Below are 15619 nucleotides of genomic sequence, written 5' to 3'. Positions count from 1 at the left end.
AACGCCATACGCTTACTTCACACTGCGGCTCGTTATTTCTTGCATCTGACCCATCCGATCGTATAACTTAATGCACTACTACGTGTGCAGCAGGCTTTCGCTTTCACGTATTACAGTATTGCAACATGTTGCCGAATTTTTTTTGACTAGCTCCAGACATCGAAAGTCGAAATTGATTATCCGAAAATACCATTTGAAGCCTGCTTCCGCAGGGCGACTTTTTTAATTGGGAACTTTATACTCTTAAATGATGTCAGTCCGGCAAAGAAGTGCATGTCGAGATCGGTTCCAAATTGTGAAGTTTTCTACACGTTCCTAGGGGTGGGCAGCGCAACCCGGACGAAGGACAGAAAGAAGTGGACGATACGAGCGCCGACTAACAGCTCGTTTATTTTTTCCAAACAAATGATTAAATATACAGAGAATGGGATTATGTGATGAAGAGACGCGTACAAGTGGTGAAAGGGTGTCAGCCTATGTTGCCATTCAATAACTTCGCTTCTTTATTATGCAGGGAGATAGACGTCTGGCTGACGCATATGCGTTTGAGTTGACATGCATGAAGCAAGCTTCCATAATCTCGCGGCTGACTTGATTTCCATTTTTATACAATATTTCGGTTTTTTGCACACAAAGGTTTGCATGGACAACTTGGATAATGCGCGGCCAGATTCGAGCCTGTTGAGTTCCTGATCGCACCTTGGGAGTCCCTAAGGCGAATGCTCCCTAAGGCGAATGTCGCTTCATCACATAATCCCATTCTCTGTATATTTAATCACTTTTTTGAAAAAAATAAACTAGCTGTTAGTCTGCGCTCGTATCGTCCACTTCCTTTAGTCCTTCATCCGGGTTGCGCTTCCCACCCTTAGGAACATGTTCAGTCACCAACTCGCCCAGCTTGCTGTGTTAATGAAGTTTTCTAATTTCCTTAATTGGAGGCGCTGCACTCAACTTATGTGCAGGGAAGATGACTTCTTTTTTGGCGCTTTGCCCTGTCTACTGTCCTCCTCTCCTCCTCCTTCTCAGCCTTTTTGTTTGTTTGATTGCGCTGAAATGCCGTATGCCGACATTGTGCCGCGTTTTCGAAAGAAAAAAAAAACACGGCGAACATATCAAAATGCCTGTTTTAGTCCACTTTCAGCTCCCAATTTTCGCAATGATGTGGTCCCTGTAAGATATGACGCAAAGTGCATGTTTGCTGGCCTTGCATGTTGTTCATTATCTCATTTTGAGTTTTGTTTTAAGCGAGATGTGAATTTTTGAATTTGGCCCCTGCACCACGCTCGGCATAGTTCGGCACCACCACTTCAGTGCACAGGGAAAAGGATGTCATGCTTCAGGCACTCGGCACGATCAGCGTGGGACTGCAACTTGAATTTCCTCAGCAGCTCCTGAGGGCTTCGCCGTATTGTCCAGTCCTAAATATCATTACAGATATTGTATTTGCTTCGTCGTTCTCTCGTACCTGGCAGAGCGTGCTGGAAGCCGGGAGGTTGGGCGAGTGCTCTCGGAGTTCACATCTTTTGTCGCAACCCGTCCTTTTTTCCTGCATACCGAATTACACGCCTCTATGAAAAAACTTTACACACACCTGAGTGCGCATGCCGGAGATGTCTGGCCCACATGAAGTGTTTATCAAGGATAAAGAACTAGAAAGCCGTGAAGCAGCGCGGGCGAGTTCTTCCGCGCGAGGCTGCGATAAAAGTCTAGTGACAGACGTGCATGGGGCAGTTAAGAGGACACCTGTCACGAGGCAAATCAACGCTAACGTCACGTTCGCGACAGTTACCTAATCATCGTCGTCATCGTCATCTCCATTGTTTGCTTATATAATGTGCACTGCAAGGAAAAAAGTCCCTCCTTTTGTTCTCTAAACAACCGTGTCCCGTTCTAAACGAACGCAATTTACGGCCGCGAATTTTCTTACTCGACTATAGCTCTAGACATCGAAAGACGAATTTGCTAGGCCGAAAACTTCTTTCAAAGCCTGTTTTCGTAGAGCGTCTTTTTTAATTGGGCACTTATATATTCTTAAACGATGCCACTCGGGCAAAGAAAGTTCATGTGGAGATTGTTTCGAGATTGTGAACTTTTCTAGTTTCCTTAATTGGGGGAAGCGCTGAACTAAACCTACGTGCAAGCAAGATGACTTCCTTTTTAAGGCGAACAGCTCTCTTTGGCTCTTTCGGCCGTTTTCGTGGTAGTTTGTTGTTCGGTGGTCGATATCGGCGAAGAAAACGTTCCTTCGCCTCTCTCTTGCTGTCTCTCTCTCGTTCACTCTCCCGCTCTCGCTCGCTAGCTCTTTCATTCGCTTGTTCGGGCAAGTCCCTTACATTGAAAATCATCGCCGATATGGTTTCTGCAGAATTTTTATTGCGATAGCAATTACATGGACACTGAAGGCGCATGTCGGCGTCGGCGTTGCCGTGATGTTCCGCACAAGGTCCAAGGCCGATAACATCGTCGCCGGGCGCCGTATGCTGTATGTACGAGTAAAGCGTGCGAGGGTGAGCCAACGATGGCGACTCAATCTCGCGCGCGTAAGGCAGGAAAGCGGGAAGGAAGCTCGCCATCTTCCGTCGCGCGCAAGGCACCGGAGGGAGGGAAGGGGGGAGGGCGCGTTCTACTGCGGCAGCAGCTACGTATGGCGCAGCCGCGCGGGCCCTATCTTGAACGCGATCTGCCAGGAGTAGAGTCTCATAAGCGCCTCATAATCGGATTGTGGTTTTGGCACATACAACCCCAAACTTTATTTAAATTCTTACATTGGCCATATCACAACGAAAATCAGGGCCGAAGGTGGACGGAAACCAACTTTTTTGTATGTTTGCTGGGATTTTTTTTTTCAGGAAACCCGTACAATATATTGGCGCAGAAGAATTTTTATTGTAAAGCACAGCTCTAGGTCATTCGCGTAACATAATTACAGTGAAGAAGTCGATAGTAATTTCGACAGTAAAAAAATGTCAGTTTGGCGAATTTTCGCCAAATTTTTGGTCGTTAAGGTATCTGTCCTAACCGGTGTATCCAATAAACACCACCACATATTCAAGACAAACCTTTAATTGTAGGTTCAACAGGCGAAGTTGTGCAACTATACAAACCAACGTAACTGTTATAATAATTTTCTCGCAGAACTATGCCTCACATACTTGAGCAAACTTTGAAAGGACGTCACTTGGCAATGAAATTTCGTTCAGCAAGGATATCCTGCGAAATGACCAAATAGCCATGATTTTTTACCCGAAAATACTGGATAGTCGAGCGACACACGTCTGGTATACGTATTTGGCGTAGAATGACCCATTTCGGTTTAGGCTATATCGCCAGTGTCATTATTCAGGGACTCCCGCTATACAAGGCTTTGGCAGATGCGCGCACATTTTTTTTTTTTTCAGCCACTACATGCGACATCAAGGGCACCGCTGAGCCGGCACTTTCACAGCCTTTCCGGGCACCCAGCGGCACGAGAAAAGTAGACGACGCCGATAGAGCACGATATGACACGCATGGAGCATGCCGCCCGCCTGTGTGCGTCCAGGCAGGATTAGCACGCGCCTCGCTGCGGAACCCATTAATTCGCAGAGTTTCGTGTTCGCGAAACGGGCGGCGATATATGCAACGCAACGTGCCTTAACGCGCAACGCAACGCGCCAACGGACTTGCGGATCCTTTCGACAAACCATTCCGCGCCATTCGCTTCTCGTTCGCCGAATAAAAGGCCCGGTATTAGAGACAGTGAGATCGGCGCTGTTGGTTTTGACGATGCTATCGCAGGAGCCGAAGAGCCGAGCGCGTGAGCGTGGCGCAAGCGACCCACATCCTGCCGCCGACACGCTGCTTCATCGCTGCCATGCGACTTCTCCCTTCCATCCCTAAAGAGAGGCAGCGCTCTTACTATTTGCATGTTGTATGTTATCGCGGCGACACAGCCTGGCGCACCGGGACGACCGTGGTAACATGCGCCAGTGCTCGTTCGAAAGAGACGACGCCGCGTCCTTCGCCCATAGAATAAATGCTTCGCCGCCGCTGCTCACGCGCGCGTGCGTATCAGCGCACGGAGATCTCGGCCACGTGACCTTTGACGATACGGACATTGTAGGGGGTGAGTTTACGAGATGAGTTTTTTGTCCGCAGAGTGCCCTTTTTTCCCCTCTCGCCCACTTCCCCGCACTGCAGCCCGATACGCCGTGTCTTTCTGGCGTGCGCTGAGATAACGCGGCTAGCCATCGACGTGGGCGAAATCAATGACCGCGCGGCGGCGGAGGATGGATGGATGGATGTTATGGGCGTCCCCTTTGGAACAGGGCGGTGGGTTGCGCCACCAAGCTCTTGCTATTATACTGCCTCATGTGCTACCTTGGTTAAAGAAAAAAGAAAAAGATAAAAACGCACGATGAATTCCCATAACCAAATTTTCTGACCCCATATTGTTAAATTTGTTTTTGTACGTCTCCATTTTTGTCGTTTTCCTACTTCCACGAATCTTCCAATCGCCTCTTACTAATCCCTATGCGGACATGTTTACTTTCCCCCTGTTCTCGCCGAACCCAAGGGCTTCAAGGAGGCCAGTGGTGCCTAAATCGACCGCTGGGCAGATATCTTCACATTCTAATAAAGCATGCCCCATAGTTTCCCTAGCTTCTTCTTCCTTCTTATATCTCGTTTTATGGGTTCGTGTTCTAAGGCATCCCAATCTCGCTTCGAAAAGTAATGAGCTTCCCTTTGAGTTATCATAAATTGTTTCTTTCCTGATTTCGGTTTTTCCTTTTATAGTTACTCGTAGCAAGTTTCTTTTACGCTGCCGCCACCCGTGAGATTATTTCAGCCTATATGGCTTTCTGCTTGACGTTCTTTGTTGCTGTGTTGCCCACCCTACAGGCCGCATACTTGCCGGTAAGCTTCCTAGTTCTTTGCCTCCACTGTGAATCAATGCTTTTTCTTTACAAATACCTGTACAAATGGTTCCCATACAAGGGAGGGAGGGGGGCGGCAGGTTACGTGAGAAGGCAAGCAAACCCTACTACGATACGACGGCGGTTGTGGGGAAACGGGATTAGCTTAAGTTCAAGGTACGGTACAGCTACGTTGCTGGTATTTTTGAAAAATTAACGCCATGCAAATATGTCAAGCGGGCAACTTACGCATGGCGTGCAGAAGTAGAGCTGCATTAATTAAGGCGCACCGCAGGGTCCAGGAGACACTACGGAAGCGGTCGACCGTCAACTCAGCACTTCTGTGCCCGCCGCGTTAGCTTTACGGCTATGGTATTGCTAGAGGTCGCAGATTTGATCCCAATTGCGGCATCCACATTTCGACGGGGGCAAAATAGAAAACGGACGTGCACTTAAATTTTGGGACACGGTAAAGAACATCACGGTGTGAAAATTAATCCGGGGTCCGCCACTACGGCGTGCCTCATAATCTGATTGTGGTTTTGGCACGTACAACCGCATAATCCAAGTTCAATACTTCTGCCACTATGCGATGTGTCATGTGAGGCAATGACTATGCTTAACCCTCACAGAGGTTATGAAATACGGCGCACAACAACGCCTCAAACAAACACCTCTCCCTGTGTGTTCTGTGTTCTACGCAGACACAGCAGTGGTGCCCGCAAGGTAACGTTTAGCATCAACTCACCACTCTCTTGTTAGACTAAATGTTGAAGAAATTAAGCTTTAGGCGTCAACATCACCGCTGATTATCGTCAATCAAAGTATCCAGCACGGAACGCTTCGCTTACATCGATTCCCACAGTGCGTGGGATCTGCATAATTTTCATGCCGAATGTTTCAGGCTGGTTACGGGGATATGAAAAGAAAGAATTTGTCGGCATTCATGAATATATACTGAGAAATTACGTGGTTGATCTATTCAACAAATCTGGTGTGCTTATTCTTGAGAATCAGCGCAGAAGCTCGACGTTGCGGAGGTTCCGTCAAAACACTTAAGCTGAATATTTACTGTAAATATAGTCGCTCGACTGTCGCTGCCATGCGCGAGCTTAAGAAAAAAAGAAACAAGTTTTGGTTGTACTATAGACGAGCTCTAGCTATATTGCGGACATGTCTTTTCTTCAGCTTGATGTTTCTTTTAGTCCATTTGTCAAGAAACGCTATCAGTGCCCGAAAATCCTCAAACTCAAATTTGTGTCCATTTAATTAGAAAAGGTAAATTACAGGGTGTTTACTTCGGATAAGGGAGTGCAGTGGCCGGTGGTGATCAGTAAAAAATAATAATAATCTCGAAGTTACGCCAAAAGTCCCCTTCATTCCTCCTGCTCTCGTTGCCGCTTTCAGTGGCTACATCTTTCAATAGGTTTAGCTATACAGCTAACATCAACAGACATTTATGATTTTAGTCAGTTAAATGTGGGCCTCGACGTACATCTGCACAAGAGAGCCTTCCTGACGGCGCACTTCAAATCTTTAGACTTTAAACCAACCACGCATACGATCTGAGTGCCTTTTCTCTACTTTAACACTATGAATCGTCTTTTCCTCGTTTAACCTCACCACGCCTGCCCTGCTTCACCTCACCAATCTTCCCGAAGGTCATCCACACCTCACCACGTGAGGGTGAGGGCAGATCAGGGTAAGGAAGGCCCTCATGAGGGCTCGTCCTCGTGAAGGTGCCCATGTCTGCTTGTGGGTGTCGTACGCTCTGTCGCTCCCTCTTGATGCCAATGCCCGGCTGCGGGTCCGAACATGGACGCAGCGGCCACACGTCGGTGGCACAATAATGTAAAAAAAATTTGTCTAAAGATAGGTGCACGTTCAAGAACCGAGATACGACCAAGGGGGCAAGTGTTTTATGTCGTACAAAACACGGATAAATTTATCTTCATCACTTTTCTGGGCGCAGAAATTGTCCCTTGTGATATATCTATTCTTCTAATTATATTGAAGTGTTCACGGTATGTGCAATGCATAAGTCTCTGATTACGCTTGTCCTGCATGTGCCGAAGCCATAATTAATCACAAATTGCCTTACCTCATAACCTCATCCTGTACCAGGCCGTCTCCAACTGCGTTTCTCTTCCCGTGGCATTCCCTTCTTTTGTTCTCACGTATGACTTTCGCATTTCTACACAGTTCTCCGTCACCAGTATTTTCTGGTAATTCTCGCTTTCTTTCGGGGAGCACTGTTCCCTGCTCGACGGGAATGGAAGTGAAACCACCCGCACCCCCACCTGATTTAGGGGCGCCCGCGTCGGCAGCCTCAAGGAAGCGGAACTGCCTCTCGAGTCACAGCGATCGTGGCTACCCTGATAGACTCGACCGAGAGCGACGACAGCTCCGACGACTACTACGTGATTGTCTTGAGCCAGAAAGCAAAGTGGCGGATGCTGAGGGCCTCTGCGGACACATCTGCTGTGAGGACTCCGCAGAGTTCGCCGAAGTACACCATCCTTTTCTTACCTGTGCTACCCTCCGACAACATGAGGTTCCTCAACAGGCAAGTTGCATCGGTTGAACTCGAGAGACTGTTGCCAAATGACATTGAGGACGTCCAAGTCAAACCCTCGGAAGAATTTTGTTGCGCTAGACGTCGCCCAAGCGTCGGCGTTAGATTCTCTGCGAGTTGTCACTGTCCTCGGTGGCATGAACGTTCGTACCATCATCCCGATGGGAAAAGAGGCTGCTACAGGCGTGATATATGACATTGATGCGGCCATTTCAGGCGAGGATTTATCACTTTTGATAAAGCCTGCCAATCATTGGACCCAAATACTACAGGTGGCCCGTCTCGGAAATTCCAGATGCGTAAAAACTGTCTTTAAAAGTGACTGCCTTCCGTCGCATGTGAAGGTAGGTCATTTCTGACATGCTGTCCAGCCGTTTGTTCCCAAGCCGCTTCAGTGCAGAAACTGCCAGAAATTCGGTCACGTGAGCGCCGTCTGTGGACAGTCTACGATATGTTCCCGCTGTGCAGCACAACACTCTGCAGAAAACTACCAGGCTAAAACTTATAAGTGTCCAAAGTGTCAAGGGCCCCACGATGCCTTATCAAAGAAATGTCCGAGAGTTAAGAGAGAGCTCACCTTCTTGAAGAAAATGGTGAGTGACGGGTCGACTCATCGTGAAGCAGCTGCTGACGTCAGGCGACGTCCTTCTCGTCGCAGACGCTCATCAATGAATTCTGCTCTCCGCACACAGAATACGCGTGCCGCAAAGCCTCCTGCTGTTGAATCCGCTCCTACCCCAGTGCAGAATGTGACCAAACCGCGTATTGATAATGGAGCAGCTGAAAAGAACGACGTGGATGAAGCATGGCAACCACTGCCAAGGATAAGCCCTGTTGAAAAACCCCAACAAGGAGTGGCACCACAATGCTCCACCCCTCACCCAGGTGAGCTGACAGAGCATGACCGCCAAAATGTAACAGTGCTCAAGTCTTTGATAAATGCGATTCGCACACTTGTGGGCAACTCGAATACGCCAACAGCTCGAAGCGCAGTGCAAGTGTTGGATGCCCTGAGCCCAGTGCTCGCAAATCTTGCGCAAGCACAATGGCTCCTCCACTGCCTTCACTCCGTGATGAAGTGCGTAGTGTGACGATTTTCCAGTGGAATGCCAGAGGACTTAGATCACGGATTTCATGTTTCCGACAATACGTTTTTACGAACCGATTTCCTAGAGTGGTAATATGTGAACCGAACGTGTCAAAAGCGCTAAGATTCTCTGGATACGAAGCCTTTATGGCGTCGACGAGCGGGTAATCCAGCAAAGTAATTGTTTACATCCGTACAGAACTAACTTACATTCCCCACTCGGTGCAGCCTCATGATGGAAACCAATACGTGTCTCTCCGCATTACGAGGAATAAAGTGGCCTTCACCCTTATCGGCGCCTACATCTCCCCATATACTAGTCGGTTCGACGGCGACCGACTGCGAGACATCCTGGCTGCGACTTCTGGACCCTGGATTATCACGGGAGACTTTAATGCTCATCACTTGGTTTGGGTAAGCTCCAGAATAGATTCCAGGGGCCGGAAACTTGTGGAATTTGCTTCCCGCCACGAACTCAGCATGAACGATGGCAGTCCAACGTACTTGCGTGGTTCTACTTATAACATTTGCTTAGAATTGACTTTGGAGTCACGGCATGTTGGTCAAAATGTTCAATGGTTCTCTGACACCGAGACTCATAGCAGATTGACATCGAGACTCATGGATTCGGAGCTATCTATTCAAAAGATCTTTCTTTGTACACAGTTCAGATGGCCGAAGCGCTGACCATTACACTTGCCGTGGCGTCCCGCTTGGTCGGGTTTTTAGACCCGCTTTGTTCAACCTTGCAATCCTTGGACTTGCCGACGTTCTAACACATACAGTAAACCTTTCCATATATGCTGACGACATGTGCATCTGGGCCTCGGCAGTTACACGTCTCCAGGTGCGTGCACGGCTCTAAAAAGCAGTGACCGTAACATCATCGTATCTGCGTGCTGAAGGCCTCAGCATTTCGACCGAGAAGTGCGCCTTAGTCGCTTTTACGTACAAGCCCATGACCTGGTATCCCATTTCTATTGACCACCAAACGATCTCATACGCAAAATCTCACCGATTCCTACGGGTTAGTATCGACAGGGACCTTTCATGGAGCCCCCACATCTCATACTTGAAGAAGAGGCTTACTTCTATCGCCCATATACTAAGGTTTCTTGCCGGTAAAATGTGGGGCACATCCATGGCATCTATATATGCTTCAGCTATACAGGACGCTCTTCCTAGGATACTTGCGATATAGCACACTAGTGCTGTCCAACGCTAACAAAACTAACATCCACGTCCTACAGAGCATTCAAGACCAAGCGCTTCGAACATGTCTGGGGCTACCTCGATATGCTTCAACCGTAGCAACAGCTGCCACCACGAGAGACCACCCAATAATGACCTATATAGCTATCGACGCTTGCCGGGCGTATGTTCGCCATATACCCAGAGTCGCTGACCACCATGTCGCTCGCTTGCCCGAGAAAAGACCCAAGGCAGTGTTCTCCAGATCAGTTGCGGCTAACCGGCACTCTTTGTCATTGAGGCACTTACCCACAAGAAGAACGCCATCCCCTCTGTGGTGCTTGAAAAAGCCTGCTGTGTACCTTGCTGTTCCGGGAATAGTGAAGAAAACTAGCCTGACCACCGCGGCTCTCAAGCAGATCACATTGGAACTTTTGCATTGTTCATACGCTAACCGAATCCATGTTTACACGGTCGGTTCCCTCTCGGAAAATTCCACGGGTGCCATTGTTATACCATCTTAATCGGTCGTCATCAAGTTTAAGACTTCACACGTAACGACATCTATAGGTTCCGAACTGGCTGCTCTTCGCGCTGCTGTCGAATACATTGAAAAAGAACCGCCCAACAAATTGGCAATATTTTGTGATTCGAAAGCAGGCATCCAGAGCTTGCGAGGTTTACGACGTTGTAATTATGAACAGCTGGCGTTTAAAATAAGCGAAACTTGCCATTGCGCTTCTGAACGAGGACATGATATCATCTTTCAGTGGCTGCCGGGACATTGTGGCATCGTTGGTAATCACCTCGCCGATGACGCTGCCCGACGTGCCCAGGATGGCGCACCGACACTCCTTATACCTTTATCGAGAGTATACGCTGCAAGAGAGCTTCGCTGTCTCGCTCGTACCATCACATTAAATTACTGGCACTCACCACAGAACTCTAAGTGTCGTTTATACAGCCTCGACCCATCACCAAAACTTAAATTACCAGGAAAGCTTTCACGACGTGGCGCAACACTGCTGTGTCGGCTGTGGACAGGAGTAGCATTCACCAACTCCTACAGCTATCGTATTGGAATGACGGACTCACCAGTGTGTGCTGAGTTCAAGTGTGAAGAGACCATCAGTCCTTTTCTGTGCCACTGTTCTTGCTTTGATAACCAACGTAAATCTCTCCAGTGTGCCTTAAATAGACTGGATGACAGGCCATTCACAGAAGCAAAGATCTTGGGAGCCTGGCCTCACAGTTCATTAGCTCAGAAAGCAGTTCGAGCGCTTCTTCACTACCTCAAGGCAACAGACTTGAGTGCCAGACTATAGACACCCTACACCTAACTTAGTGCATGTGAAAGTGCGGTATAGACGCATGTTTTCTCTCTCTCTATTTCACTTCCCATTCCCTTCCCCACGTGTAGGATAGCAAACTGGACTCAGTCTGGTTAACCTCCCTGCCTTTCCTTCTTCCCTTCTCTCGCTCTCTCTCTCTATCCCCAAAGCTTCCTGTTGAGTACCACGCACCCCTCCCCCCCCCCCCCAAAAAAAAAAGAAAGAAAGAGAAAGGAGGTAGGGGGGAGGATTGCCTTGACCAACGAGACTTCTCTTTGCAGGCAAGCCGAGAGTCTGCGCAAGGAGAACGCCGCCCTCAAGAGCGAGCTGAACAAGCTGAGAGACCAGCAAAGGTACACGGCGTAGCAAAATGGCGTTGCTCCTCTCGTCCGCGCTAGTGCGACGGAAGCGCTGCCGTGGGCACACTTTCTGGCCCTCGACTCGTTTCTTCCTCCGTATACGAGTACATTCGGGAGGTGTGCCTAGGGCGATATCTACTAAGCGCGCATAACTTTTTGCAGCGAGTTGCATCCGCGTCCAAAACTGTTGAGCATTAAACATAATTGTCGCCGACGTAACCAATAATGCACTCTTAAAATCATGCCAATAACATCCTTTTTTCTTTCTTTTCTTTATTTCACCTCGGGCTCAGCATTTGCCTTGGCACTTGCCTGCGAGGTATATTCTAATAGGCTGAACGTTTCAGCGTGGGACTCGTGACAGCAATCAGTTTTCCTGTGCTAAGTGGATGTGCAGTGAAATACGCGCAAGAGTAAAAAGACTACTCCTAACGAACGACGCGCTTCTATCTCGTGAAATGCTCCTTTTAACGCAGAAAACATTCACGTCGTCACCTATGTGCGTTCAGAAGTTCGCCCGGAAGATACTTTCGGTTCAGGAAATAACGCTCTGTTGTGCACTGTGGTGCGAGTTCGCGGATCTGTTTGATTTAGAAACCGGTGCTCAAGCGCGTCCATGCATGTATCCAGAGTTGATGTTTGCAAAGTTCCTCGTGCCAAGAAAACAAAAATATTAGTAAACGTCAAGGGGCACTTAGTTATCCCTACGTAGGTGAATGCGAAAGCATTGCGACCATTGTGCTATGCTTAAACATTATGCCACAACGCGAGGTCGTGGGGTTGACTCCCAGTAAAGGTCGAGGGTTCGACTCTTTAACAAAGGTCGTGGGCTCGAGTGCCTTAATTAACAATATATTAATTAACCTCGTCTTAATTAATACGAAAGGCCGTGGGCTTGAGACCCTTAATTAAGTATATTAATTGCGTGTGTCTTAATTCGCCTTAACTAACACCAAAGGTCTTGGGTTGGGCTCTCACCAAAGGTCGAGTGATCGTAGCCTTGACACCGATGGTCATGGGTTCGGCTAGCAGCAAAGGTGGAGGGTTCGTAGCCTTTTTGTACCATCGTGTGGTCACACCGCCTACGCCGGATCGTCCGCCTCATCAGCCATTTAATGCTTTCGCATTAACAATGACAGCCGCCGTATCGGGCACACAAAGCAATCTTCAGCAATCGTAATGGGTTCCCTGGCACGCAGCACTGGCATCGACATCAGCCAGTCCCCAACTTTCCTGACTCGGCCTGACTACCCCGCCCCGCCAGCTTTTGAGCAGCCGACCGCCTCGCAATCGAGCAACGGTAAGAAACACTGTCACTCGGTGCCCTGACGAGTGTTTATTCCGTTGAGAGGCCCCAAGCACAGTGGCCCGAATGTACAAGGTGATCATTTTTATGCTTTACGGAATTTTTAGGAATCGCCTGTGGCAGATAGCAGAACGCGTCTCGTTTAATTGGGTTATTCGAAGAGGCGGACATCACTAACACGAGAAATCGAAACACATATTCAACTAATCAACGGAAATTCACTAAATAACTTCTTCATTACTTCACGACCCATATTGCAATTTATGAATTGTAGCCGTTGAGCTTGCAGGACGTATCCACTTGAAATAAATTTCCAGGATGACACCAGTTTCGAGATGTTAGTTCCCAGAGTGTGGGACTAAATGCATGGCCGTTCTTTTACTTTGTGCTTCAATGAGTGTTCTGTTAAAGAAGTGGAACAGTGCGTTTTTACGGTGACTTTGATGGCGCGTGTCTCCAAACTGGACGTTATTCTGGAAATTCATTCCAAGTGGATACGTCTTGCAAGCTCATCGGCTACAATTCGTAAATTGTAATATGTGCCGTAAAGTAATATAATTAATAAATTAATTAGTGAGTTTTCGTTAATTAGTTTAATACGTATTTCGATTTCTCGTGCAAGTAATGTTCGTCTCTCTGAATAACCTAGTTCAAGGACTAGAATTATACTATCTTCAAAAGGCTATTTTTTTAAATTTCGTAAAACTTAAAATTGATCACTCTGTATATCTATTTTCTCAGCCTTATTGAATTAATAGCGGCCATGTGATGCGCAATGAAAGAACGCAGTTACATTACAGTTACAGTTACAAAACGTAGTTACAGTGACAAATTTGAAAAAGCCTGTGTCTGAATTGTGGGAAGCCGGTCACGTGGCAGAAGTAAGTCACATGGTCGAGGTAGATACAGTGTGTTCTTATTGAGACAATGTAAGTTTTTTTTATAAAAGGCTTCTGCGCAGCGAACCTAGCGTTTTTAAGCGCGTTGCCGTTTTGTGAACGGCGCTTGTACTGCTAGTACACTGTAACGGGGCACACACGAGAGAGAGATGCCGCACTTTCCTGCGCGCATGCGCGTGCGTTAGTTGCAAGAGAAAAATGTGAGGACTGCGGTACTACGGACACGGACACGCTTTCGCCCGTTTAACCCTAGCCGAGCTGCTCTACCCAACCACAGATAAATGCTCCGGAATCAGCGTTGCTTTCGGTAATTTACCTGTCTGTAATAATCAGTGTTGCCATTTCAGTAACAAGGCTAACAAGGCATCCACGACGCTAATGGGGATCCATGACAAAATAGGCATACAAAACAGCGAAACGGCGGGGATAGACGTCACATGCACATCAAATATTTGGACGTCCAGTGAGGAAAACACAAACTCGGGCTTCACACCTTGAAGGTAATTTTGAACTGAAAGTAATACCTGTCGAGCTATCAGAGCTCAAGCTTGTGTTGATATCCGGTTAACCAAAGACAAATGTCGTCCGCATATATCGACATATGGACACGCCTGCAATGTTCTTGCACTTCAGTGGGAAGACCAGCCATTACAAAATTAAAGAGCGTTGGGGAAAGAACACTTCCCTGAGGTACACCTCGCGATACCGCCCTTTCGGTGCTTGTGGTACTTCCTAACCGCACTTGAATTTTACGTTCACTGATAAATTAGTGAGTGAATCGCAGAAAATAGCCCTGTACGCCTATGGCCTGCAAACTACTTAGTATTGAGCTCTGAAGGACGCTATCATAAGCCTTTGATACGTCTAGGAAAATAGCTAGTGTTGAAAGGCCTAAAGCTCACTCTCGGTAGAAAAATCTGGCTTCATCATGTTTCCAGGTAGAGGAAGACGGTATGCGCGGCTAAAGATAGATCTTGATCAATTTTGCCTTCGTCAATTGAAGCACAAGCGCTTTTTGGGCGTCAAAATTGACTACCGTTTACAGTGGCGGCGAGCTGTGGACTCGATTGTGACACCACTATCTTCGCGTCTCAATGTGAACCGTAGAGTTGCAAGTGAGCAATGGGGAAATCACCCTTTTTCAATGATGAGGCTGCACGATGCACTTGTGACGAGTCGAATAATGTACCAGCTCCCTTTAATTTCCCCCTCGCCATCACAGCTGGAATGACTTGAGGTTTTGCACAGAAAGGGCCTAAGGAGGGCTCTTGGCGTTCCGCAGACTGCTTATGACAATGCAGTACTTTATGATTCTCTACCGAGACCTTCACAAAGCCGCTTCACAAAGGTTATTGATGCAAATTGGCCGCCTCAAACAGACGGTATCCGGGCGAGCCCTTCTACAGCGCCTTCGAAAGAGATCCGAGTCCCGAGCGTACTTGGCCCTTAATACTCTTGGTTACCTGGGTCTTGACGCTAGAGGTCGAACTAAGAGGTTGAAACCACTCTGGTCATTCGCGAGCCTCGATTGTTCGTTGACAATTCGTCACGTTCGCGCGAAGCTGGAGTTCTCCTTTGGCGGCTACGGGTTCGCTCGTACTGGAACATCCTGACTCAATATGCACGTCATCTTCAAATTTCTACTGATGGCTCTGTGGACAAGGTCAGAGGATCTAGTGCAGCTACTTTTCACATTTCCCTCTTTGAAGTATGATTGGTCTGTTCGCTTCACTGCAGTCGTGTCCTCCACAACGGCCGAAAGCGTTGCCATTGAGCAGCTCTAAAGAATCTATGGTTTTGTACGCCCCAACCTGTTGTCATTCTTACAGATTCAAAATCTGCCCTTCAAGGGTTAGAGCACGGGTTCTATACTGACGCCTTATGTCTTAGCTCCCTATGCCCGGTGCACAATCTCCATATCAAAGGCTTCTCCATATGTTTCCAATAGGTGCCCTCGCACATAGATATCACAGGCA

General features: G+C 47.8%; 1 protein-coding gene across 8 annotated transcripts in view; it reads left to right on the top strand.

Annotated features, from left to right (window-relative positions):
- The window catches only part of nenya, an 80319-nt gene that overhangs the window by 21298 nt on the left and 43402 nt on the right, over positions 1-15619 (top strand). For all 8 annotated transcript variants that reach the window (XR_010562606.1, XR_010562603.1, XR_010562602.1 and 5 more), the window contains 2 exons: positions 11361-11432; positions 12638-12738. Coding sequence is in view for 3 of the 8 variants with exons in the window: in XM_065424513.1 (XP_065280585.1) it covers positions 11361-11432; positions 12638-12738 (173 nt within the window). In the remaining 5 variants the exon portion in view is untranslated. The remainder of the gene's footprint in view (positions 1-11360; positions 11433-12637; positions 12739-15619) is intronic.

Source organism: Dermacentor albipictus, chromosome 1 (genome assembly GCF_038994185.2).
Source record: "Dermacentor albipictus isolate Rhodes 1998 colony chromosome 1, USDA_Dalb.pri_finalv2, whole genome shotgun sequence".
Lineage (NCBI taxonomy): Eukaryota > Metazoa > Arthropoda > Arachnida > Ixodida > Ixodidae > Dermacentor > Dermacentor albipictus.
The sequence above is the reverse complement of the archived record's forward strand: the minus strand, read 5'-3'. Positions and strand labels throughout refer to the sequence as shown.